Source organism: Mobula birostris, chromosome 8 (genome assembly GCF_030028105.1).
Source record: "Mobula birostris isolate sMobBir1 chromosome 8, sMobBir1.hap1, whole genome shotgun sequence".
Lineage (NCBI taxonomy): Eukaryota > Metazoa > Chordata > Chondrichthyes > Myliobatiformes > Myliobatidae > Mobula > Mobula birostris.
This window is the reverse complement of record NC_092377.1, coordinates 79,028,530-79,053,953: the sequence shown is the minus strand read 5'-3', so window position 1 is coordinate 79,053,953 and position 25,424 is coordinate 79,028,530. Positions and strand designations below refer to the sequence as shown.

Below are 25,424 nucleotides of genomic sequence, written 5' to 3'. Positions count from 1 at the left end.
GTCACTCTCCATCTTAATGAAGAATTCCACCATATTATGGTCACTCTTACCCAAGGGGCCTCTCACGACAAGATTGCTAATTAACCCTTCCTCATTGCTCAAAACCCAGTCCAGAATAGCCTGCTCTCCAGTTGGTTCCTCGACATGTTGGTTCAAAAAACCATCCCGCATACATTCCAAGAAATCCTCTTCCTCAGCACCTTTACCAATTTGGTTCACCCAATCTACATGTAGATTGAAGTCACCCATTATAACTGCTGTTCCTTTATTGCACACATTTCTAATTTCCTGTTTAATATCATCTCCGACCTCACTACTACTGTTAGGTGGCCTGTACACAACTCCCACCAGCGTCTTCTGCCCCTTAATGTTACGCAGCTCTACCCATATCGATTCCACATCTTCCCGGCTTATGTCCTTCCTTTCTATTGCGTTAATCTCTTCCTTAACCAGCAACGCCACCCCACCTCCCCTTCCTTCATGTCTATCCCTCCTGAATATTGAATATCCCTGAACGTTGAGCTCCCATCCTTGGTCACCCTGGAGCCATGTCTCTGTGATCCCAACTATATCATAATCATTAATAACAATCTGCACTTTCAATTCATCCACCTTATTACGAATGACACACAAAGCCTTCAGGCGCTCTTTTACAACTCTCTTAGCCCTTATACAATTATGCTGAAAAGTGGCCCTTTTTAATGCTTGCCCTGGATTTGTCGGCCTGCCACTTTTACTTTTCTCCTTAGTACTTTTTGCTTCTACCCTCACTTTACACCCCTCTGTCTCTCTGCACTGGTTCCCATCCCCCTGTTGTGATACAAGGGGGATGTCAGGGTAAGTTTTTCACACAGGGAGTGGTGGGTGTGTAGAATGCGCTGCTGGCGGCGGTGGTGGAAGCAGATACAATAGGGTCTTTTAAGAGTCTCTTAGACAGGTACATGGAGCTTAGAAAAATAGAGGAGTGTGCACTAGGGAAATTCTAGGCAGTTTCTAGAGTAGGTTACATGGTTGGCACAACAATATGGGCTGAAAGGCCTGTAATGTGCTGTAGATTTCTATGTTCTATCTCCCACTAATACAGCCCTGTTATTCGTACAATTATGAGCAATTTCTGTATATATCTGCTTCTCAATTCCTGCCAACTACTTGGAGGGAGGGTATGTCTGTAATACAACCCCACTAGAATGAACCTTCTCTTTTTCAAAGTTCTACCCATATGGCTTCATTGGAAGTTCCCCAAGAATGTCATCTTTAAGTACTGTTGTTATGTCCTCCCTTTTCAAAAAGTCAGCAGCCCCTTCTCGCTTGGCTGTACCGCTGACATATCTGTAAAATCTGTATTCTGAAGTACTGAGCTACTGGTCCTGCCCTTCTCAGCCATGTTTCTGTCATTGCTGTAACATCCCACTCCTCAGAGCTAATCCACGCTCTGAGTTCATTTGCCTTACCCATCAAACCTCATGCATTGAAATAACAGTTGTTTAACTAGGTATTCTTTTCCCTGCCTCTATTGTGTCCCCAGCTATCATGATTTCTAGAATTGCTCTCCCTGGCTACTGCTTTATCCAATACTTGCTTTGGCTCAGAGTCTTATCCCCTTATCAATCTAGTGTGGACTTACCAGTGTTGCACTGGCTAATTTCCCCACAAGGACATGGGTACCTCTTTGGTTCAAGTACAAGCAGCTTCTACCCCAAAAGAGATCCCAATAGTCTAAGAACCTGAATCCCTGTCCTGCATCAGCTCCTCAGCCACAATATCTTTCTATTTTACTGGTTCATGACACTGGGAATAATCTGGAGATACTACCCTCAAAATCCTGCTTCTTAATTTCGTATCCAACTCATTTTGCAGAACCTCATCCCTTATTCTATCTATGTCATTTGTACCAGCATGTATAAAGGCCCCTGGCTGTTTGCCTTCCCAATTGAGAATTACCTCGCAGATATATCCTTGATCTTGGCACCCAGGAAGCAACACACCACCTGGACATAGAATCTCTGCAGCTATAGAATCTCCTGTCTGTTCCCTTCACTATTGAGTCTATCACTATTGCCCTGACTGACTACGTTCTGAGCCAGTTACCATGTCAGAAACCTGACTACTGCTGCTAGTCCCTGAAAGAACATTTCCCCCTCAACAGTATCCAAAGAGTTTGTGAGTATGTAGGTATGTCTGTTGTTCAGGAGGGAAGACCACAGGGGAATCCTACTCTAACTGCCTACTCCCCCTTCTGGTGACCATCCAGCTCCAGCTGCAGTTCCTTGATGTAGTCTGAGTTATAATAAGTTATTATAACTTATAACTTATTAAGAGCATGTACTTAACAGGTAGATTGAATGGTCAGGCATGATCCACGTAATCTTGTGTCCAAAACCATAAAAAGGCAATTGCATAGAATGAACCTTGTGACACCAGCCCTCTATCTTGACCTTCTGCATACTTTTAGAACAAAAATAATTGGTTCACCCACAGCTCAAATTTCACAGAATGACTCTAGACAGCATAAGGGCTTCCTCAGGATGTGCACTGCTGTGTTCAATTTTAGGAAGAGATAGCAATTTAGCATTGTTTGATTGGGGAATTAGGCCTTCTATATTAAGAGTAGCTAAATATAGCAAAACCACCATGAATTGTGGAAAACTGTGGAAAAAAATTAATCCATGCTATTTAGTCACAATGCACATTCTAAAAGCAAGCAAAATATCAGAATGGTGTAAATGTATTGGAAAAACTCAATTTGGCGACAGACAAAAAAAAAGATCAATGCCCTTATGCGACTTTGATTTATTATTGGGTAAATTTTTATCAAGTGCTTTTGGCACAGAGCTTCATGTGTGTGGTTGAATTCCCAATGAGCCACTCAGAGAACAAAGTTCTATGCCAGAAGCTCTCATGGTGGAAATTTATTCTTATATTAATGCTATGTAATAACAAATAATTCTATGGTAGTTTATTATTAAAATGCACTTTCTTTTGTCAACTTATAGAGTACAAAAGCAGATCTATAGAACATATTTTTGAGCATCTTCAGTGGCACTTTGTTTCCAAAATTGTGTCTGATCCATGGGTGCACATTTGTAGAGTTATTTACAACTGATATTATTCTATTAAAGGGATGAGCAGATGCACAGTGAACATCTATCTCAACTTACAATGTTAATTTGATGCCAGTAAGACCATTAGGGAGCTCCGATCTTCAAACCATGTCACACAGCTGACCACACAGGAGGAACCTCATGCCTGTTTAAAGAAACATTAGCTACTTTACTTAGTTGTCAGTTGAGCCTTGCCTGTTGCTATAATTGAATGATTGTCTGGTACTTTCTGCAGTTGTGTCAAGTTGCCAGAATTAGCAGTAAGTAGTGTGGCAGGTGTAGCAGAGCAATTTTGATGCTTCTGTATGAGTCCATTATCTCCAAACATGGATGTAGGCATAGGCATTTCCATGAGCATTAAAGGGAAAATGAGCAAAGGTCATAGAAGGAAAAGCTGCTTGAAATGGTGATGAGGATGAAGGAAGCACTTCTCCGGCATTAATTCAACAAAGAACAATGTGTGACTGGCCTTGATCCACAATCTGCCAACCAAGTATCCCTTTCCTGTGACCCACCTCTACCCCAATCCCCAGACCCCTCCCTTGGGTGATGAGCTTTGTCTTGAGATGATTAACCTCCTGTTACCACAACAATCTTCGACCTGTGAGGCATAACTCTATCCATTGGAGAGGTTTACTGTTGATTCCTATAGACTTCAGTTTTTCTGAGGGTTCTTTATGCCATGCCCTGTTGAAGGCTGTCTTATAACTTGCCTTTGGAATTCAGCTCTTTTCATTTTGTTGGGACCAATACCAAATTGACCTGTTAAATTGCAAGCACAGAAACAGTAAGGGGGCTTTTGGTGATTAATTAATAGCATTGTTTATAAGTGGTTCATGACTATGCTGATGATTGTTAGTAGTCTGATGGGAATAATTAGCTGATTAAGGTGGACACATAGCTGTGAGATACTCTCGCTCTGACATATATTATGCTAGTGTAGCCAAATAAGTAAAGTAGGGTGCACTAGATCATCAGGTGCATACATTTCCATTATTAGAACCAGTGTGAATCCTTTGCTGCATCTAGCGCTCTCAGTCATGTCTTGATATGGTGTGAACTGAGTTGTAAAGAATAGTGTCTGATGATGGGGATCTTAAGAGGAGGTTACTGTGGCTCATTCATTATACATTTTGTATAAAGACTGAGTAATCCATAATAATGAGGAACTTTTATATAATGCCCTTTTCAACTTCAGGGTCTCCTGAAGCATTTTTCAGTCACAATGTGCTTTTAATATGCAGACATTTTTGTAATATAAGGAGCCAATTACAGGAATATTTGCATGCTATATGGTGTTACTAATAAAGACATGATAATGATCAGTTTGTTTTGGTGGTGTTGAATGAGGGACAAATAAAGGCCCAAATTCTGAGAACAACACCACTTCACTTCAAATATTCTGAAATAATTTTTCTTACTCACAATAGAGTAAATGAAAACTTAATTTAATTTCTTTATCTTTAATCTCTGAAAGGACCATTAATGCAACATTCCCTCAGTGCAGTCTGTCAGTCTAGATTTTCATTGCTAAGTTTATTGAGTGGAACTTGAATCAGTATCTCTGTCATTAGAGGGCAGGGCAACTGATCCATAGCAGTCATTTCCAAAACTTCCCTTCTGATCATTCTGAATGGTTTTTATTCAATGCAACAAGTTTTTCAACCATCATTTTCTCTAAAAGTACTTTATAAAACTGCCTACACAGAAAGCTATTCATCATAAAGTATTCATAATATCATTACCCACCAGAGCGCAATTTATAGCTATCTGCACAGAGAGACTTAGTATATTTAGCCCACAGGTTTGACAACTGTCCTGAAATAAAGAAAAAAAGTTCAAGTTTAATTGTCATCCAACCATACGCAGCCAAATGAAACAGCATTCCTCTGGGGCCACGGTAAAAAACACAGCCACACACAGCACATAGCACATAGTACGTATAGCAAATATAGTTGCTATAGCAGAAAAAAATATAACAGTCACACAAAAAAATAACATAGTCCAAGTCACTGAATGTCATGGCCTATAGATTGATGATGCATGGATGTTGTCCTGGAGACCTGTTTCTGCAAGAACAACTCATCATTGTGCAGCCGCAGATGAATGCAATCCTGCTTGTCTTCTACCCAGCGAACACTGAAGGCCAGCTCTGATAGAAGGGGCCAGCCCCCGACCCATCAAAGAATTCAGTGCTCCCACAGAGGCCCCTGCTCTGTGCCACACCACCTTCAGCCACTTCTCCCCTTAGCAACTGCAGCAGGCGACCACACAGTACGAGGGCTTGACTGCGCAACAGCCAAGCAATGCAGCTTCCCTGCTGTTAGTCTCGCCAATGAACTAGCAAACCGGACATGCAGTCTTCTACATTACCAATGTCCAGCAGGGTCTTGCATTCACAATAAAATTGCCCAAGACACTCATTTGTGCCGTTTCTTGGACCTCACACCACCAGTTTGTAGCTGGGCTCCAGCAAATTCTTGTCTTCCGTGCTGCAGTGCACTGGCGTGGAAGTCGAGAACATCACAGCTGCAGAAAGGGAAAATATCATAGAGTAATTGTCTACTAAGTTATTGTGGCTGGAAGTCAGAAATAGGAAGGGGGCAATCACATGACTGGGAATATTCTCTAGGCCTCCCCAAAAGCAACTGGGACACTGAGGACCATTTAAGTAAGCTGAATATGGGTTCAATTTCAAATTTAAGAGAAGTTTGGTTAAGTATACAGATGAGAAGAGTATTGAGGGCTATGGTCCAGGTGCAGGTCTAAGAGATAAAGCAGAATAAAAGTTTGGCACAGGCTAGATGGGCCGAAGGGCCTGTTTCTGTGCAGTAGTTGTTTATGGCTCTCTGATTCTAGGTAGATTTTTGAAAAGTGCAAAAATAACAGGGCTGTTGTCAAGATTGTCATCTACTTCCCTAATATGGATTGGCACTTCCTTAATGCAGAGGCTTAGTTGGGGCAGATTCCTGACACACTATGTAGACACATGAACTAAAGGAGAGTTTATACTGGATTCAGAATTTGCTTGCCACAGAAGGCAGAGGGTGGTGATTACTGGTGTTGCACAGGGGTTTCTTCTGGGATCCCCACTCTGTGATTTTTTTTATAAATGGCTTGGATGAGGAAGTGGAGGACTGAATTTGTAAGTCTGCAGATGATACGGAGGTTGGTGGTGTTATGGATAGTGTAGAAGATTGTTATAGGTTACATCATGACGTAGCCAGGATGCAGAGCTGGATGAAGAAATGGCAGATGGAGTACAATCTGAAAAAGTGTGAAATGATTCACTTCAGAAGATTGAACTTGAAAGCAGAGTGGAAAAACAGAGGAAACTTGGAATCCAAATCTGTAGATCCTTCAAAGCTACTTACCTCTTGTCTCTAGTAATACACACAAAATGCTGGAGGAACTTAGCAGGCCTGGCAACATCTATGGAAAAGATAAAACAGTCGACATTTCAAGCTGAGACCCTTCCATCTGGACCCCTCATGAGTCCCGATGGGGTCCAGATGCAAGCAGAAGCCCCCATTCCCAAACCTAGTGTCATGTGCTTTGTCACATTTCACATCTCTCCAAGTAGTTTTACTGCATGTCAGCAAGTTCAGGGATGAACATTTTCCTTTTGAGCAAAAGCATTTTAATACTCATTAAAATAAAACCAATTGCTCATTTACACACTAACAAATTCACCATATTTTCTGAATATCACCATTTGGCAGGCAAGAAAACAGACAAACATATTTTCTATGGGTCCAAAATTAAACTTGCTTTGTTCTCTGGTTAAGAAGATGTATAGTGTGTTGGCCTTCATTAGTTGGGAATTGAGTTCTGGTGCCATGTGGTAATGTTGCAGCTCCATAAAACACTGTTTAGGTCACATTGAAATATTGTATTTGGTTTTGTTCTCCTCATTATAGAAGGATGTGAAAGCTTTAGAGAGGGTACAGAGGAGATTTACCAGAACATGTCTTATAAGAAAAGACCGAATGAGCTAAGGCTTTTCTCTTTGGAGTGAAAAAGGATGGGATGCGACTTGATAGAGGTGTATAAGATTATGAAAGGCAGAGACAGAGTGGACAGCCAGCACCTTTTTCCCAGGGCAATAACTGCCAATACCAGAGGACATCTGTTTTAGGTGAGTGGAGGTATCTTTAGGAGACGTATCAAATATAGGTTTTTTTTTGCACAGAGAGTGGAACATGCATGGAAAGCACTGATGGTGGTGGTGGTTGAGGCTTGTACTTTAAGTACTGTACTTCAGGAGACTCTTATATAGGCACATAGATTTTAATTAAGCTGGAAGGTTATGGGCTGTGTAGGGTAGAAAGGGTGCAGTTAATCATAGAGTTTACCTAGGTCAGCACAACATTATGACCATACTATGCTGTACTTCTCTATGTTCTATGTTCAGAATACATTGGCATGTGCACTGAAACTGGCAGCAATTCACTACGGACAGTCAACCAGCTGTCAGTCTGTTCCAGTCCTGGGTTTAACTGACATATCTTTTGCATCTCTTTATCTAGCTTGGATTATTCATGCTTATGGGAATTGCAGATTGGAATAGAATCTTTCAGTGTAACCTGTGATAGAATTCATCTTAGATTTCCCCCTCTCTTAGTGTTTTAATTCTCTGAAAGCAAAATTATCTGAAAGGCCACTTTTCCATCTTTATATTATAATGATAAATCAGTAAATTAAGCCTCTTAGCAATATTTCACATACCACTGAGACACAACTATGTTCAGAAATTTGACAAACTTTCAACATTATTTCCATTTTATATAGATGAATCTGCTACTTACTTTGATTATGTCTATTTTTGCCTTAACATGAAATATTGAAGAGCAACAAGATGAGATTAGAAAATTATATTAATATTTCAGGAAGAAACTGAATTAATAAGGTAGAATAGCAGAACTAATATTGTAGGATTTTGTTTCCATCTTAAGTATGGTTGTGTACTGACAATGTCTATGTTAATGAAGTTTGATGAATTTGTGTATTGGTTATCTGAATAGATGCTAGATGGTGGTGTTCTCTGAAGAAAAAAAAATAGATGTTGGGTCGTACAGTATACTGCCTTGCATATTTTAGGCAAAATTGAGTTTAGTCAGAGACGAGTTGAGTTTGTACTGCACACAGTGTATAGGAGTCTAACCTAGCACAGATATTTCTCTGTATTTCAAAATTGCATGGAATAAAATTACATCAATATCGTGTAGAAAGGTGTTTCATATACATTTTAGCTGCAACAAACTTAGACAACTGTAAAATAATCAATTAGTTATACATAGAGATTCTGATAACTTTTAATCCATATTTTAAGACATTCATGAGGAGATCTTACTTCTCCTGAATAATGTGCAATGTTTAATGCACTAGAGACTGAATAGTTTTCAATTTAAAACTTTATTCTTGGCCAGGTATTGAAGGATATTTTTAATTAAAGGTAGCCTTGGCTTTCAACATTTCCTCTTGGTTTCAACTGGAATATTTATTTTTCTTGGAATAGTGCCATTTTCCAGCCTTATTAAAATTCAGCCATTTTGTTAGAACCATACCATAGAACCATAGAAACTACAGCACAGAAACAGGCCCTTTGGCCCTTCTTGGCTGTGCCGAACCATTTTCTGCCTAGTCCCACTGACCTGCACACGGACCATATCCCTCCATACACCTCCCATCCATGTATCTGTCCAATTTATTCTTATATGTTAAAAAAGAACCCGCATTTACCACCTCGTCTGGCAGCTCATTCCATACTCCCACCACTCTCTGTGTGAAGAAGCCCCCCCTAATGTTCCCTTTAAACTTTTCCCCCCTCACCCTTAACCCATGTCCTCTGGTTTTTTTCTCCCCTTGCCTCAGTGGAAAAAGCCTGCTTGCATTCACTCTATCTATACCCATCATAATTTTATATACCTCTATCAAATCTCCCCTCATTCTTCTACGCTCCAGGGAATAAAGTCCTAACCTATTCAACCTTTCTCTGTAACTGAGTTTCTCAAGTCCCGGCAACATCCTTGTAAACCTTCTCTGCACTCTTTCAACCTTATTTATATCCCTCTTGTAATTTGGTGACCAAAACTGAACACAATACTCCAGATTCGGCCTCACCAATGCCTTATACAACCTCATCATAACATTCCAGCTCTTATACTCAATTCTTTGATTAATTAAGGCCAATATACCAAAAGCTCTCTTTACGACCCTATCTACCTGTGACGCCACTTTTAGGGAATTTTGTATCTGTATTCCCAGATCCCTCTGTTCCACTGCACTCCTCAGTGCCTTACCATTAACCCTGTATGTTCTACGTTGGTTTGTCCTTCCAACGTGCAATACCTCACACTTGTCAGTATTAAACTCCATCTGCCATTTTTCAGCCCATTTTTCCAGCTGGTCCAAGTCACTCTGCAGGCTCTGAAAACCTTCCTCACTGTCTACTACACCTCCAATCTTTGTATCATCAGCAAACTTGCTGATCCAATTTACCACATTATCATCCAGATCATTGATATAGATGACAAATAACAATGGACCCAGCACTGTGGCACACCACTAGTCACAGGCCTCCACTCAGAGAAGCAATTCTCTACCACCACTCTCTGGCTTCTTCCAACGAGCCAATGTCTAATCCAATTTACCACCTCTCCATGTATACCTAGCGACTGAATTTTCCTAACTAACCTCCCATGCGGGACCTTGTCAAAGGCCTTACTGAAGTCCATGTAGACAATATCCACTGCCTTCCCTTCATCCACTTTCCTGGTAACCTCCTCGAAAAACTCCAACAGATTGGTCAAACATGACCTACCACGCACAAAGCCTTGTTGACTCTCCCTAATAAGTCCCTGTCTATCCAAATGCTTGTAGATTCTGTCTCTTAGTACTCCCTCCAATAACTTACCTACTACTGACGTTAAACTCACCGGCCTATAATTTCCTGGATTACTTTTCGATCCTTTTTTAAACAACGGAACAACATGAGCCACTCTCCAATCCTCCGGCACTTCACCCGTAGACAGCGACATTTTAAATATTTCTGCCAGGGCCCCCCACAATTTCAACACTAGTCTCCTTCAAGGTCTGAGGGAACACCCTGTCAGGTCCCGGGGATTTATCCACTTTAATTTTCCTCAAGACAGCAAGCACCTCCTCCTTTTCTATCTGTACAGTTTCCATGGTCTCACTACTTGATTCCCTCAATTCCATAGATTTCATGCCAGTTTCCTTAGTAAATACAGACGCAAAAAACCTACTTAAGATCTCCCCCATTTCCTTTGGTTCCGCACAAAGCCGACCACTCTGATCTTCAAGAGGACCAATTTTATCCCTTACAATCCTTTTGCTCTTAATATACTTGTAAAAGCTCTTTGGATTATCCTTCACTTTGACTGCCAAGGCAACCTCATGTCTTCTTTTAGCCCTCCTGATTTCTTTCTTAAGTATTTTCTTGCACTTCTTATACTCCTCAAGCACCTGATTTACCCTCTGTTTCCTATACATGTCATACAACTCCCTCTGCTGAACATCATAGGAAAATAGCAAATAATAGATTGATTGGATAGTGATGGCAATAGTGATTCATGGTTACCGGCTTGTCAAAAGCAGTGGCATCAATTAAACCTCAATAGGCTAAAGTACTACAGCATTACAGAAATTAATTTTAAAATGCTGCAATTTATTGATTGTAGCAGTGAAGGTTCTGGAATTTTTTGTCTGGAATTTGCAACTTCAGGCTAATTGAAATGTGGGCTAACAACAGCAGATGATTTGTATTGATTTATGTCTGGTATTCATGATAAAGTAACAATGAAAATGCTGGTTGGTGGCCCATTATAATTTTAGTTTATTTTTGTACATCTTGTCAATGTATGTGAACCTTGGCCAATTTCCCTCTCTAAGATAAATGCTGTATAGATTTCTCTCCTTTAGAATTTGACATGTTGTGGTGGGACTGTCATGAATAAAAGCATTGGTTATACTGTACCTTTCCATTATCCCATTTAGTGTAGACATTTGTTATTTCCAGATCTTACTTTGCTTTAGTTATCTATTGTTGCAGGGACATTGGCACTAGAAATTATCCTTGCTCACTGTTACTCTTTCAGTTCGGTATCCCTTTGATGTCTTTATTTTGTTAGCTGTATTAGGAATTAGTTTTGTTGAATGTAGCATAGAGAGAGATTTTATAATTATAAAAGGAAACACACATTTGTGCTTCATTTGGGCACAAGGAGATACTTAGAGAATGAAATGATACTCAATTTTCGGTGTTATTACGCTGGTCAAAGTTCAAAGCAAATTTATTATCCAAGTACATATATGTTACCATGTACAACCCTGAGATTAATTTTCTTGCAGGTGTACTCAATAAATCTATGGAATAATAACCATAACAGAATCAATGAAAGACTGCAACAACTTGGGCATTCCACCAATGTGCAAGAGACAACAAACTGTGCAAATACAAAAGGGAATAAATCATAATAATAAATAAATAAGCAATAAATAGTAAGAACGTGAGATAAAGAGTCCTTGAAAGTGAGATCACAGGTTGAGGGAACACTTCAGTGTCGGGGCAAGTGAAGTTGAGTGAAATTATCCCCTTTGGTTCAAAAGCCCAATGGCTGAGAAGTAATAACTGTTCCTGAACCTGGTGGTGCGAGTCCTAAGGCTCCTGTACCTTCTCCCTGATGACAGCAGCGAGAGGACAGAATATCCTAGGTGATGACAGTTGAAGAGAAGCCTGAGTTTAGCTGACTACTGGTTAAGGGGCAAGACTTATGAAATTCCTGAGAGTTACTGGGCGGAGTATTGCGTTGCCTTTAATCAGCCGAGAGAAAACAGTTAATCCTGAAGTGTCTCTCTAAACGTGTAGTGTCTCACTGACTTCAGATTATTTTGAAAGCAAAAGTCTGGATTTCTGAAATATTTGTAAAAGCTTCCTTATATATGCACCTTTTATCTCTAAATATGCCAATGGAAAAATGATGGTTATGGATAACTGATAATGTATGCATGTAGACTTGAACTAAAACAATTCTGTGCATGAAAATTGTTTAATCCTTCCAGAGTAGTTGCAGCCCTATCATAAGGAAAGAAACGGGAAAATATTGCAAGCTATGATTTGTTATATGCAGTCAGTTCCCAATTTACATCAGGGTTCCATTCTTGAGGACCGTCCACAACCTGAACTTTTCATATAAGGGCAAAGTACAGCAACACTCTGTAGGAGATGATCACCGAAAGAACTGTGATGGGAGAGCAAGCAGGTGCTGGAAGATCAGCTATTAAGCAGACTCACTGACAGCAATCAAGTCTGCTTGCTGGTCTCAGCTCTGCTTAGATTATTTCAGTCCTGAGTGTTGTGGCTCAGTGCAGGGGCTGGGGCTGGGAAGCAGGGCACGTGGAGCTGCCCTGTTCCTGTCCAGCAGAAGATTCGCATAGTCCCACAGCAGCCAGCAAATCCACCCCCATTTGCACTACAGTTCTCCCAAATGCTCGTTCCTAAGTAGGTTCATAATTTGGGTGTCCGTAACCGAAGCAGAACCTATAATCTCAGGCGGGCCGCAGCTACAATTCACGTTCCTACCCTACACTAATAAGGCACACCCACTTTCTTTCTACTACAATGATGACTGAATTGGTGCTGCTTCATGCAGCCATGCTGACCTCGTCAATTTAATCAACTTCCACACTGCCCTTAAATTTACTTGGTCCATCTCTCACACTTCTCTCCTTTCTTGACCTCCCCGTCTTCACGCCTGGGGACATAATCTACCAACATCTTTTTACAGACCCACTGACTCTCTCCATAGCTACCTTGACTATATGTCTTCTCAACCTGCCACTTGTAAAGATGCCGCTCCTTTCTCTCAGTTCTCCTTTCTCCACTGCCTCTGTTCTATTCTAGAGCATCTGAGACGTCCTCTTTTTTCAAAACCTGGGATTTCCCTCATGTGGACATGCTATGTTAGTGCCGGAATGTATGGTGACACTTGCAGGCTGCCCCAGCACATTGTTAGGTTGTGTTGGTTGCTAATGCAAATGGCACATTTCACTGTATGTTTTATGTATATGTGATAATTAAATGAATCTGAATCTGCATCTCCTCCATTTCCCACACATCTGCCGTCACCCCATTCTCCCACCGTCATAAGATGAATAGGGTTCCCCTTGTCCGTACCTACTACCCTGTATTCAGTACATCATTCGCTGTAACTTCTGCAATCTTCCAACAGGATCTTATCACCAAACACATCTTACCCTCACCCCCACACCCCTGCTTTTTCACAAAGATCGCTCTCTACAAGACTCCCTTGTTTACTCATTCCCCCCTCCCCCACCCCTCCATTGATCCCCTTCTGGCACTTATCCTTGCAATCGTGACAAGTGCTAGACCTGTCCCTGTACCTCTTCCCTCATCACCATTCAGGGCCTCAGTCAGTCCTTCCACATAAGGCGACTCTCCACCTATGAGTCTGTCAGGGTCATTGTTGTATCTGGTGCTCACAATGCAGCCTCCTCTACAGGGGTGAGACCTAATGCAGATTAGGGAACCACTTTGTCGAGCACCAACCTCTATCTGCTGCAAAAGGCAGGATCTCCCAGTGGTTACCCATTTCAATTTGATTCCCATTCTCATTTCACTATGTCTATCCATGGACACTTCTACTGTGCAATGAAGCCAAAGTCAGTTTGGTGGAGCATCATCTCCTATTCCATCTGGGTAAACTCCAACTTCTGGAAATACACCTCCCCTCTTTCTCTCTTTTTCTATTCCTCATTTCTCTCTTTTTCTATTCCTCATTCTGGTTACCCCTTCTCCTCACCTACCTATCACCTCCTTCTGGTTTCCGTTTTCCTTCACTTTCTTCCATAGTTCACTGTCCTCTGCTATTAGATTCCTTCTTCAGCCCTTTCTCTCCTACTTATCAGCTCACAGCTTCTTAGTTCATGCCCCCTCCACAACACACCCACCCAACTGCTCCCTCACCTGACTTCAACTATCACCTGCCAGCTTGTACTCCTTCCCCATCTCCCACTTGTTTTTATTCTGGCTTCTGTCCTCTTCCTTTCTTTCCAGTCCGGATGAAGAGTTTCAGCCTAAAACATTGAATGTTTATTCCTCTCTGTAGCCGCTGTCTGACTTGCTGAGTTCCTTAAATATTTTGTGTGTGATGCTCCAGATTTCCAGTATTTGCCGAATCTCATGTGATTAAGAATCTGAAAATATCGGGCAGACCGCTGAGCAGCATTCATTGGCTCCAGATGCAGTTTCCTCATGTTCACACAGTAGGAACTTATAAAACAAGGCTTCTTTATGAAGAAAACCATTCAACTCTGAATCCCCCTTGCTTGCATCTGTACTTGGTTTGTCGAGGTCAACTGGGATACCAATAAAGTAGTCATAACCCCATTCACTGGTACTTCCCTGAAGTGTGCATCCAATTAACTGTAATGGCTGTAGTCTTGAAACCTATCAACACTTATAAACCAGTGCATAATCAATTATAACCACTTGGATGTAGTACTAGAAGACATCTGTAATGACTTAACTGCTTTCGAAGCAAATGGAAGGTATGGAATTTAAGTACGTAAATGGTTTTTTAAAATCCTACATATATCTTGATTGCATTATGTTACAAGCATTCACTGTTTTGCACATAGGAGAAAGGCTCATGTTTCCCCTTAGGGTATCTTGTGGAGACATTTAATTTCTGAACTATTGAAAAGACGGTAAAAGATGGAACTTTTGCCATTGTTATAGCATTCTGATTTATATGCATATCATACTAATTTATTTAAATGTAGAAATGTAAATATTTGACTTTAGGTTTGACTTAGACCATAAGACCTAGGAGCAGAATTAGGACATTTGGCCCATCAAATCTGCCATTCCATCACAGCTATTTTACTACCCCTCTCCACCTCATTCTCCTGCCTTCTTCCTGTAACCTTTGATGTCCTGATTAATTAAGAGCCTATCAACATCCACTTTAAATATACTCAATGATTTGGTGTCCACAGCCACCTGTTTCAATGAATTCCACAGATGCACTACCCTTTCGCTAAAGCAATTCCTCCTCATCTCATCTCTGCTCTTATAGACGTCCTCCTGTTCTGAGGCTGTGCGCTCTGGTCCTAGACCCCCCCACCATGGAAATATCCTCGGGATATCCACTCTATCCAGACCTTTCAATACTCAATAGGTTTCAATGAGATCGCCCCTCATTCTTCTAAACTTCAGCAAGTATAGGTCCAGAGTCATCAAACTCTCCTCATTTGTTAACACTTTCATTCACAGAATCATTTTCATGAGTTTCCTTTGAACCTTCTCCAATGCCAGCACATCTTTTCTTAGATAAGGGGCCCAAAACTGCTCACAATACTAAATGCGGTCTGAACAATACCTTATAAAGCCTCAGTATTACATCCTTGCTCTTGTATTGTAGCCCCCTTGAAATGAGTGCTAACATTGCATTTACCCACCTTACCACCAACTCAGCCTGCAAGTTAACCTTTAACAAATACTGCATGAGGACGCCCAAGTCCCTTTGCACCACTAATTTTTGAATTTTCTCCCTGTTTAGAAAATAATCTTTGCCTTTATTCCTTCTACCAAGGTGTATGACCATACACTTCCCTGCAGTATATTCCCTCTGCCACTCCATTGCACATTTTCCCAATCTGTTTAGGTCCTTCTGCAGACTCCCTGCTTTCTGAACACTGCTTGCCCCTCCGCTTATCTTCGTATCATCCACAAACTTGGCCACAAAACCATCAATACTGTCACCCAAGTCATCGTATATAACATGAAAAGAATCAGCACCCCCCTGTGGGGCACCACTAGTCACTGGCAGCCAACCAGAAAAGCCCCCTAAAATCCCACTCTTTGCCTCCTGCCAGTCAGCCATGCTATTTTGGGGGTACTTGATAGCCAGTTTCAATTAAGCCATTTGTACTTAGCTTTCTTTCCCTCCACTGTTATTAGTCACTCTTGACAGCTGTTCTGGATGCATGGCCATCTGTGCTTTTCAGTAAACATTTTTGTTAGGAGTTGTAGTTACTGAATTATTGTTGAGGATTGTTTTTCTAACAGGAGCCATCCTTGTTGGAACCTAACTGTCTTGTTAAAGTGGATGAATTTGGATTCTTTCTTACCTGGAAAAGTGAAGGAAAGGTAATTTATTTCATATTTTAACATTGTGCCTACAATATATGTTACTCAATTAACATGTTTTAGATGATATATAATATTATTTTGAATATTGCAGTTTCATTGGTAAAATGACTTAACTAATGGTAATGTTCGTAAAATACCTAAATGCCCCACAAATCCATTTTATTGCAACGTTTTTCCAAATGATTTCTTATAAAGGGGAGTGACAAATGTCCTTTACAGTATCTTTAATTGGGGTCCAAAAAGTTCATCAAGAAACCTATTGGTAAGAGGACTTTGCTGGTGCAATACAAAAATGAGCACTTCTCCTTGTATTCCTCTGCTTCGGATAGTTTATCTGTTTTCCATTTGCTCTGATAAATCGCACTTTACTACAGTAGCCATGGAGAAGGACAGAGTGTTAACTATTCAGATTCCAATGTAAGATCACCAACCTGAAATTTAAATTCCTCTTTCCACCAATGCTGCTTAAAGCGTTGGGTGTGCCAACATTTTCTGTTTATATTTAAGACATTTTTTCTTTCAAATCTCCAATAAGAGTTACGTGATTTCTTTGACTCCTTGTGGCTATTACAGTACATAAATTGACCTACCATCAGTAACTCACCAGCCTTACCCTTTCTGCTCTATTGGAATTTATCTCTTTTTTTTCTTTAGCTATTGTTTCTCATCCTTGGATTCATCTTAATAAGTTTGCATATTGGTAGCTCTGGCTTCAAAACCCTACTATAGATAGGCACCTAAATCAGCACACATGGCTTTATCTCTGGCCCAACTAGTGTTACATAACAAATTATAATGTTTTCATTCTTCATTCTGCCTCCATCGTTTTGTGGAGGTTTGTCTTCTTTTCAGATTTGATATTTGTTGCACCTTTTTACAATGGTGGACCTCAAACTGCATGGGTTTTAGTGCTGGTCTAGATGGCAAGATTGCATCTTGACTTTAGTTTTACTAGCGAAAAGAGCACCTCATTAGTGTAGGACCAGTGTGGCTCTGACCCCTCTCCAGCCATTTTTCCCCAGGGGAAGCAGAGGGCAATTTATCTTAAAATGACATTTTGCACTTCAATGGTGTTTGTTGTAACATTAGAACCAAAAATGTTTTTGATCAGTTTCACTGATAAGTAATTAAATTGTGTGTGGTGCATGATGGAAATCCTTGTACTGAAAATTTGGTGCATATTTTTGATGTTAAGGAAGGACAAGTACTGGAATGTTCAATGGTAAACAGTATTCGATATGGGACTATCCGCAAGGTAAGGATTTGTTTTGTGCATACTGCCTCTTAAAAACTTAAACTAGTTAGGTGATTGAATGGGTGAAAATAAATTTAAATTAGGAGAAGTCAGTCTCAAGCATCTTGACAGGGTAAATGTGAGGTTTCTTAGCTCATTTATTTTTTCTGCAAAAGTCATGCTTCTCAAATCTCCTCATAGTCTACAATATTTCTAACTACTTTGAATCTGTGTCATACTGATCCTGAAAATGTCGTCTTCCTTTCTGACATCATGATACGGTCCATCCAGAACAGCTGTCTTTCTGGGAGTCGCGTTCTTTCTCAATGTAGTATCATCGACTTTTGACTCAGTATCCGGTAGAGATATCAAACTCTTTCTGTCCATCTAATCTTTTAATCTTTTGTAGCAGTCCTTCTGAAATATCCTTTTACTTGGCCTGTCCTATTTCCCTTCTGCCTCGATCTATACCACCTCAGTGGCCATTGCTGCTTAAAATATATCAAATGGATAAAATTCATCTTCTCAATCCAATTTCCTAATGCCCCTTGCATTTTTTTTTACACTTTAGAGATACTACACAGATGTAATTTCTTTAGCAGTGAAGAAACATTTGCATTATAACTGTTTTCAAAAGATTACTTATCCCTTCAGTCACATATGTAACAGCTTAATATGTGAAAAAATCACCTCAGTCATTTGTTTTATGGGTTGATACAAGGATATTGCAACAAGGTAAAAGATGAGATAATACACAATGTTGTATAATATTCAGGAGAATTAAAAGCACATGTGTTACTATATTAAGCGCTTATGAATACAACAAAGAATGAATTTCTATCCCAAAATAAGCTTCTTACATCTCTGCCTCTTACATCTACTCACACCCTTATCACCTCCCCCGAGTCCTCTCCTCCTTCCCTTTCTCCTATGGTCTGCTCTCCTCTCCAATCAGATTCTTTCCTCTTCAGTTTTTTATCTTTCCTATCCACCTGGCTTCACCTATCACCTTCTAGCCATCCTCCTTCCCCTCCACCCACCTTCTTATACTAGCAAGAGTCTTCCCCCTTCCTTTCCAGTCCTGATGAAGGGTCTCAGCCCAAAACATCGACTGTTTATTAGTTTCCATAGATGCTGCCTGACCTGCTGAGTTCCTCCAGCACTTTGTGTGTGTTGCTTGGATTTCCAGCATCTGCAGATTTTTTTGTGTTTATGATTTGCCACAGTAACCTTTTCTCTTCAGATAACCACACAGAATGTTTGAAAGAACAAAAGAATGCAAAAGCTGTTTAGTGTTGAGCAATCAGAAAGACATAAGAGGAACTGAAGAGGTTAAGAAAAGAATTGCCTGTCAGCCTACGGCATTTAAGGATGATTTAAACCCCTTCATCTACAGCATAATTTTAGCTCAATTAGCTGTAATTATTTTCTGGATGTTCAACTGTCTTTTTCGTGGCCCAAAATAATCCAATAAACAAATGCTTTTTTTTTCATCTTGTGTAAGGACCCCAAATTACTTTCTGCACTTGAAGCAATTGGAAAAGCAGAGAACGAACTGGACGGAAGGATTTTTTGTATCTGCTGCGATTCAGATCTGGTAAACATCAGCTTTACATATCTGGTGGCTGACAGTGCCGAAACTGCCAAGGTACACATAATTAACACTTTCTTTAAATAAATCGGAAGTATTGAGAATTATATTCTCACAGTGAACATGTTGCTATTTTCCAATCAAATGACACTAACGCACCCTATCTTAGGGACATTTGACATTTTATTTAATATGTATATGAATGGGGTATGATTTTGCATTTTCTCTGATTTCTAACCTTCACCAGCATACTGCAAATAATTTGTTCAGCCATTAAACGTGAGACCTTTTAGCGTACATATTTTCCAGCTCTCTTCTGGGATAACCTATTTGCTGGTCACTTTAGTGTGCATTCACTGTTTTCCTCCTTCCAAGTGCTTTGTCAGATTATCTTGTTTTGAAACACTAGTGGGGAAATCGCTGAAGGATTTTGAAAGGATTATCTCCATCATAATTAAACTTGCTGTTCTATATCTACAAGGAGCAAAGTAGCACCCAGAAAATTCATCACTGTCAGGGACACAGGCTTGATGCTTCTTGTACTTGGGTTTCAGATACTACTGATGTTTTCTGAGGAGCTGCTAAACAAAAATTGGTGCCATTTTGCAGATCCCCATAGCTGACAGACTTGACTTTTATTTTAAAAAGACCAAACAAAACTACATGTTCTTGATGGTGTAACCACAAACACAAGTTGATCAGGGATCAGAAGAATCAGTCATTTGAGGTAAACTTGCTTGATTTCATTGAACTTGGATGGCCTTAGGGAAAAGTAGATCCCAGCCATCATAAGATTAATGTCATGAAGCTGAAGGTAGCAAATGCTACCTTTAATGGCAACCTGCTTGGCATTTTGAAATGAAAAAAAAATTGACCGCACTGGGTCAAAAACAAAAGCCTTTACATTTAGAGAGGTGAATAGATGACAGTGTACACAAAACTATAGCAGACTGTCAGGCCATTGAATTTAAGACTGTCCTCAATTCTTTTGGAGAACTTCCCTCCACAGTATTCAACCTCACAGATACCAACCTTTGCCTCTGTCCTCAGATCACGAGCTATGATGATCCCGTTAGTTCAGGCTGTGTTTTTTTTCTCTCAGAAAACTCATTTCTTCCTACACCATGTTCCTTTCAATCTACGATCACAATTTCTTTTAATTGGAACCAGTAAAGATGACCTTTACCATGGTAATTTCCTTATGTACCTTTTTCCTCGAAGTTTCTTACACAAATGGTGACCTTTCAACACATTGAGCCCTCCTGCTGACTCACAGCAATGCCAAGAGCCCCATTCCCTGACCTTACAATCTGTTTTTACTCTCATTCTAATTGTCCTGTAATCCACTTACAGTAGGGGTAGCTGACAGTAGCCAATTAACCTTATGAACCTGTCTTCATGACATGGGAGGAGTGCCTTGTGGAAAAGCATGTGGTTAACTCCAGAGGGACAGCAGCCAAGGTCAGGATTAAACCTGGGTCACTGGAGCTTGGCAGCCACTGCATCATCGTGCTATCTGTACTTTTATGGGACATAGAAGGATGCCATTTGGCCAATCAAGTCTATTCCAGCTCTCAGAGTAATCCTATTAATTCCATTTCCTCATTTACTTTACCTATACTTTATCATATACCTATCAATTTCTTTTTCAATCCCATCAGCTTAGTTCTTCTGCCACCAGTACCCCTTTGGCACACAGTGTAGCTCCATTGGCCTGGGCATCGCTCTGATCCTCAGGGACTGTCTGCTTGAATTTTTGCATGTTCCCCCAATTATCCTGTGGGTTTCAGCTGTTGTTCTAGTTTCATAGAATATGTCCTATACCGGAGAGGTTGCATTTCAGCTGGGAAGGGGGTAAAGTTCAAAGATGTGCGGGACAAGTTCCTTCTACACGAAGAATGATGGTGGCCTGAAGTGTGCCACCAGGGATGGTAGTGGAGACAGATATGATAGAGATACTCAAAAGGCTCGAAGACAGGCACATGAATATGCAGAGAATGGAAGGATATGAACAATGTGCAAGCAGAAGTGATCAGGTGTCATTAGCTAAATTAGTTTGGTAAAACATAGTGGTCCAACGGCCCTGTTAGTCTGCTATGAAACCGGAACACCATAGAAACATAGAAAACCTACAGTACAGTACAGGCCCTTCGGCCCACAGTGCTGAGCCAAACATGTACTTACATCAGAAATTACGTAGAGTTACCCAGAGCCCTCTATTTTTCTAAGCTCCATGTACCTATCCAGGAGTCTCTTCAAAGATTCTATCGTATCCACCTCCACCACCGTCGCCAGCAGCCCATTCCACGCGCTCAACACTCTGTGTAAAGAAAGCTTACCTCTGACATCCCCTCCGTACCTGCTTCCAGTCACCTTAAAACTGTGCCCTCTCATGTCAGCCACTACAGCCCTGGGAAACAGCCTCTGACTATCCACACGATCAATGCCTCTCATCATCTTATACATGTCTATCAGGTCACCTCTCATCCTCCGTCGCTCCAAGGAGAAAAGGCCGAGTTCACTCAACCTATTCTCATAAGGCATGCTCCCCAATCCAGGCAAATTCCTTGTAAGTCTCCTCTGCACCCTTTCTATAGTTTCCACATCCTTCCTGTAGTGAGGTAACCAGAACTGAGCACAGTACTCCAAGTGAGGTCTGACCAGGGTCCTATACAGCTGTAATGTTATCTCTTGGCTCTTGAATTCAATCCCATGGTTGCTGAAGGCCAATGCACCATATGCATTGTCAACCTGCACCGCGGCTTTGAGTGTCCTGTGGACTCTGGACCCAAGATCCCTCTGAACCTCCACACTGCCAAGAGTCTTACCATTAATACTATATTCTGCCATCACATTTGACCTACCAAAATGAACCACTTCACACTTACCTGGGTTGAACTCCATCTGCCACTTCTCAGCCCAGTTTTGCACCCTATCGATGTCCTGCTGTAACCTCTGACAGCCCTCCACACTATCCACAACACCTCCAACCTTTGTGTTATCAGCAAATTTACTAACCCATCGCTCCACTTCCTCATACAGGACATTATATACCAGCTGAAACCCACAGGATAATAGGGAGAACATACAAATTTCAAGCAGACAGTCCTGAGATCAGGGTGAGGCCTGGACTGATTATTTATATACACTTGGTCCTAACTGACCATATTGTTCAGGCTGTACTTTTTATTGTGGTATAGCTGTCATTAAAGAGGGTCCTTCTTCACTGAAATTTGTTAACATAGCAGTGACAGTACAGTGCTATATATGATTTGGAAAAAAATCAATTACAGTAAGAATGTTTATGTATATTGAATAGTTAAATTAAAAATAGTGCAAAAACGGAAATAATAAAAATGAGGCAGTGTTCATAGATTCAATGTTCTTCTAGAAATCAAAGTGGCAGAGGGGAAGAAGATGTTCTTGAATCACTGAGTTGCTGAGTGTGTGCCTTCAGGTTTCTGTACCTCTTCTCTGATTGTAACAATGGGAAGAGGGCATGTCCTGGGTGATGGGGGTCTTTAATGATGGACACCACCTTTCTCAGGCACCACTCCTTGAAGGTGTCTTGGATATTACGGAGGCTCGTACCCAAGATAGAGCTGACTAATATTACAGCTTTCTGTAGCTTCTTTTGGTTCTGTGCAGTAGCCCCCACCTCCCATAACAAACAGTGATGCAACCTGTCAGAATGCTCTCCACAGTACATCTGTTGAAGTTTTCAAGTGTCTTAGGTGACAAACCAAATCTCCTCAAACTCCTAATGAAATATAGCCGCTGTCTTGCCTGCTTTATAGCTGTATTGATATGTTGGGATCAGGTTAGGTCCTCAGAGATCCTGACACCCAGGAGCTTGAAATTGCTCACTCTTTCTCTTCTGATCCCTCTTTGAGGATTTGTTCGTGTTCCCTCGTCCTACCCTTTATGAAGTCCACAATCTGCTCTTTGTTCTTACTGATGTTGAGTGCAAGATTGTTACCTCACTCCTGTACGCCCTCTCGTCTTGAGTTGAGATTCTGCCAACAATGGTTGTATCATCAGCAAATTTGAGCTATGCCTTGCCACACAGTATAGAGAGAGTAAAGCAGTGGGCTAAGCACACATCTCTGAGGTAGGCCAGTGTTGATCGTCAGCGAGGAGGAGACATTAGTACCAATCTGTACAGATTATGGTCGAGGATCCAATTGCAATGTGAGGTAAAGCCCAGGTTCCATAGCTTATTGATCAGGACTATAGGAATGATGATGTTAAACACTGAGCTATAGTCGATGAACAGCATCCTGATATAGGTGTTTATAATTGAGCTTTGTTTATGGTTGACCCTTCCTTGCAGGATCCCTCGATAAACGTCTTAGCTTCCAACGTAAAACTCATCATGCACTAATATAGAAATAGGCTCCTTAAGTGATACTGGGAAGAGCAGCAGTCTGCTAATCCCAGCATCTCATGTTCAGTCCTAACCAATAATGCTGTCACTATAGAGATTAGATGTTTTCTTATGACTGTCAGGATTTATACTGGGAGTTCCTTTTCATCCCACATCCCAAAAATGTGCATCAGAGCCTGGTGTGGAGGCTCTAATGCGCAAGATCGCAAGAGGCCATAGACTCAGCCAGCTCCAACATAGAGGCAACCCTCCCCCCATTGAGAACAACTAAAGAGGTGTTGCTTCAAGAAAGCGACATCCATCACTTCGGACCCTCACCGTCTGGGGCACGCTCTCTTCTTGTTAATACCATTGGGGAAAGCGGGGAGAAGCCTGAGGACCCACATTCACTGATTCAGAAGCAATTTCTTCCCCTCCATTATCAGATGTCTGAGCAGTTGATGAACCTGTGAATGTTACTTCGTTATTGCACTATTTATGTTTGGTAATTGATAGTAATTTCATGTCTTTGAACTGTACTGCTGCCACGAATTCCTATTACATGTAAGTGTATATGCAAATAACGTTGATCCTTGAAATCCTGTGGGTTCAAGTGGCCTCCTCCAAGGCCATAAGGAAAAAGGAACCAGTTACCTTTAGCTCCCAGCTCACTGTTGCATTCCGCCCGCCCCTCCCCCACCCACCATGCATACGTATACTTCTTAGAACAGCAGAGAACTCTGAGTAGTAACTGGGGGGGAGGAAAAAACTTCTTAAAAAAACTCTAAAGCAGTTTTATTTCTGGAAGTCTGGTAAACAGGTATTCCTCTGCTGTGCATTATGTTTGCTAAATAGTAACTGGAATTGTACCATGATAAAATTCAGTCTTTGAACGTGCTGGTTCAAAGAAAAAAGGGAATCAAATATTGCTAAATGAATTTACTGAAAGTTACTTTCCTTTCATATCTTTCAGCATTGGGTAGAAGGATTGAGATCCATTGTCCACAACTTCAAAGCGAACAATGTCTGCCCTATGACATGTCTTACAAAACAGTTAAGCCATTTAAGTCATTTCCTTATGTAACATAATAACCAATGTAATTGCTTTACATTGGGTTTACTGTATTCATCATGCACACTTGTATTCTGCTTGGTAACAGTAATATAAACTGTTAATCGTATTTGTACACGGTAAGATGACATAAAAAGAAACCAGCTGAACTGAGGAACTGATTTGAAACATGTTACAAAATTAGTATCTCCAGTGTTAAACCACAGCTGTATGATGTTGCTTTGATTTCATCAAAGCAGGCTGCACAGGAATTTAACACAACAGCATTAGTGTTTCCGTACAAGCAGTTGAAGAACCCTTAGAATATAGAACATAGAAGAGTACAGCACAGGAACAGGCCATTCAGCCCACAAAGTTGTGCCGAAGCAACTAAAAAGCAAATTAAAAACACAAGCACTAATCCATCCTACCTACACCATGTCCATATCCTTCCACCTTCCTTACATCCATGTGCCCATACAAATGTTTCTTAAAAGCCTCTAATACAGTATCTGTCTCTACCACCACATCAGGCAGCACATCCCAGGTACCCACCGCTCTCTGTGTGAAAAAAACTTACCTCTTACATTCCTCTTGAACCTACGCCCTCTCACCTTCAATGCATGCCCTCTGGTATTAGACATTTCAATCCTGAGAAGCACATACTCCCTGTCCACTCTGTCTGTGCTTATAATTATGTAAACCTCTATCAGATCCCCCATCAGCCTCTTATGCTCCACAGAAAACAACTTGAGTTTATTCAGCCTATCATGATAGCATATGCCCTCCAAACCAGGCAGCATCCTGGTAAACCTCCTCTGCGCCCTCTTCAAAGCCTCCACGTCCTTCCTATAGCAGGGTGAGCAGAACTGTACGCGATACC

General features: G+C 40.9%; 1 protein-coding gene across 14 annotated transcripts in view; it reads left to right on the top strand.

The window, feature by feature from the left end:
- plcb4a (phospholipase C, beta 4a) overlaps positions 1–25,424 on the top strand; it is a 568,665-nt gene that overhangs the window by 333,370 nt on the left and 209,871 nt on the right. For all 14 annotated transcript variants that reach the window (XM_072265513.1, XM_072265516.1, XM_072265515.1 and 11 more), the window contains 4 exons: positions 16,216–16,296; positions 17,495–17,554; positions 19,038–19,181; positions 24,464–24,543. In XM_072265513.1, the coding sequence (XP_072121614.1) occupies positions 16,216–16,296; positions 17,495–17,554; positions 19,038–19,181; positions 24,464–24,543 (365 nt within the window). The remainder of the gene's footprint in view (positions 1–16,215; positions 16,297–17,494; positions 17,555–19,037; positions 19,182–24,463; positions 24,544–25,424) is intronic.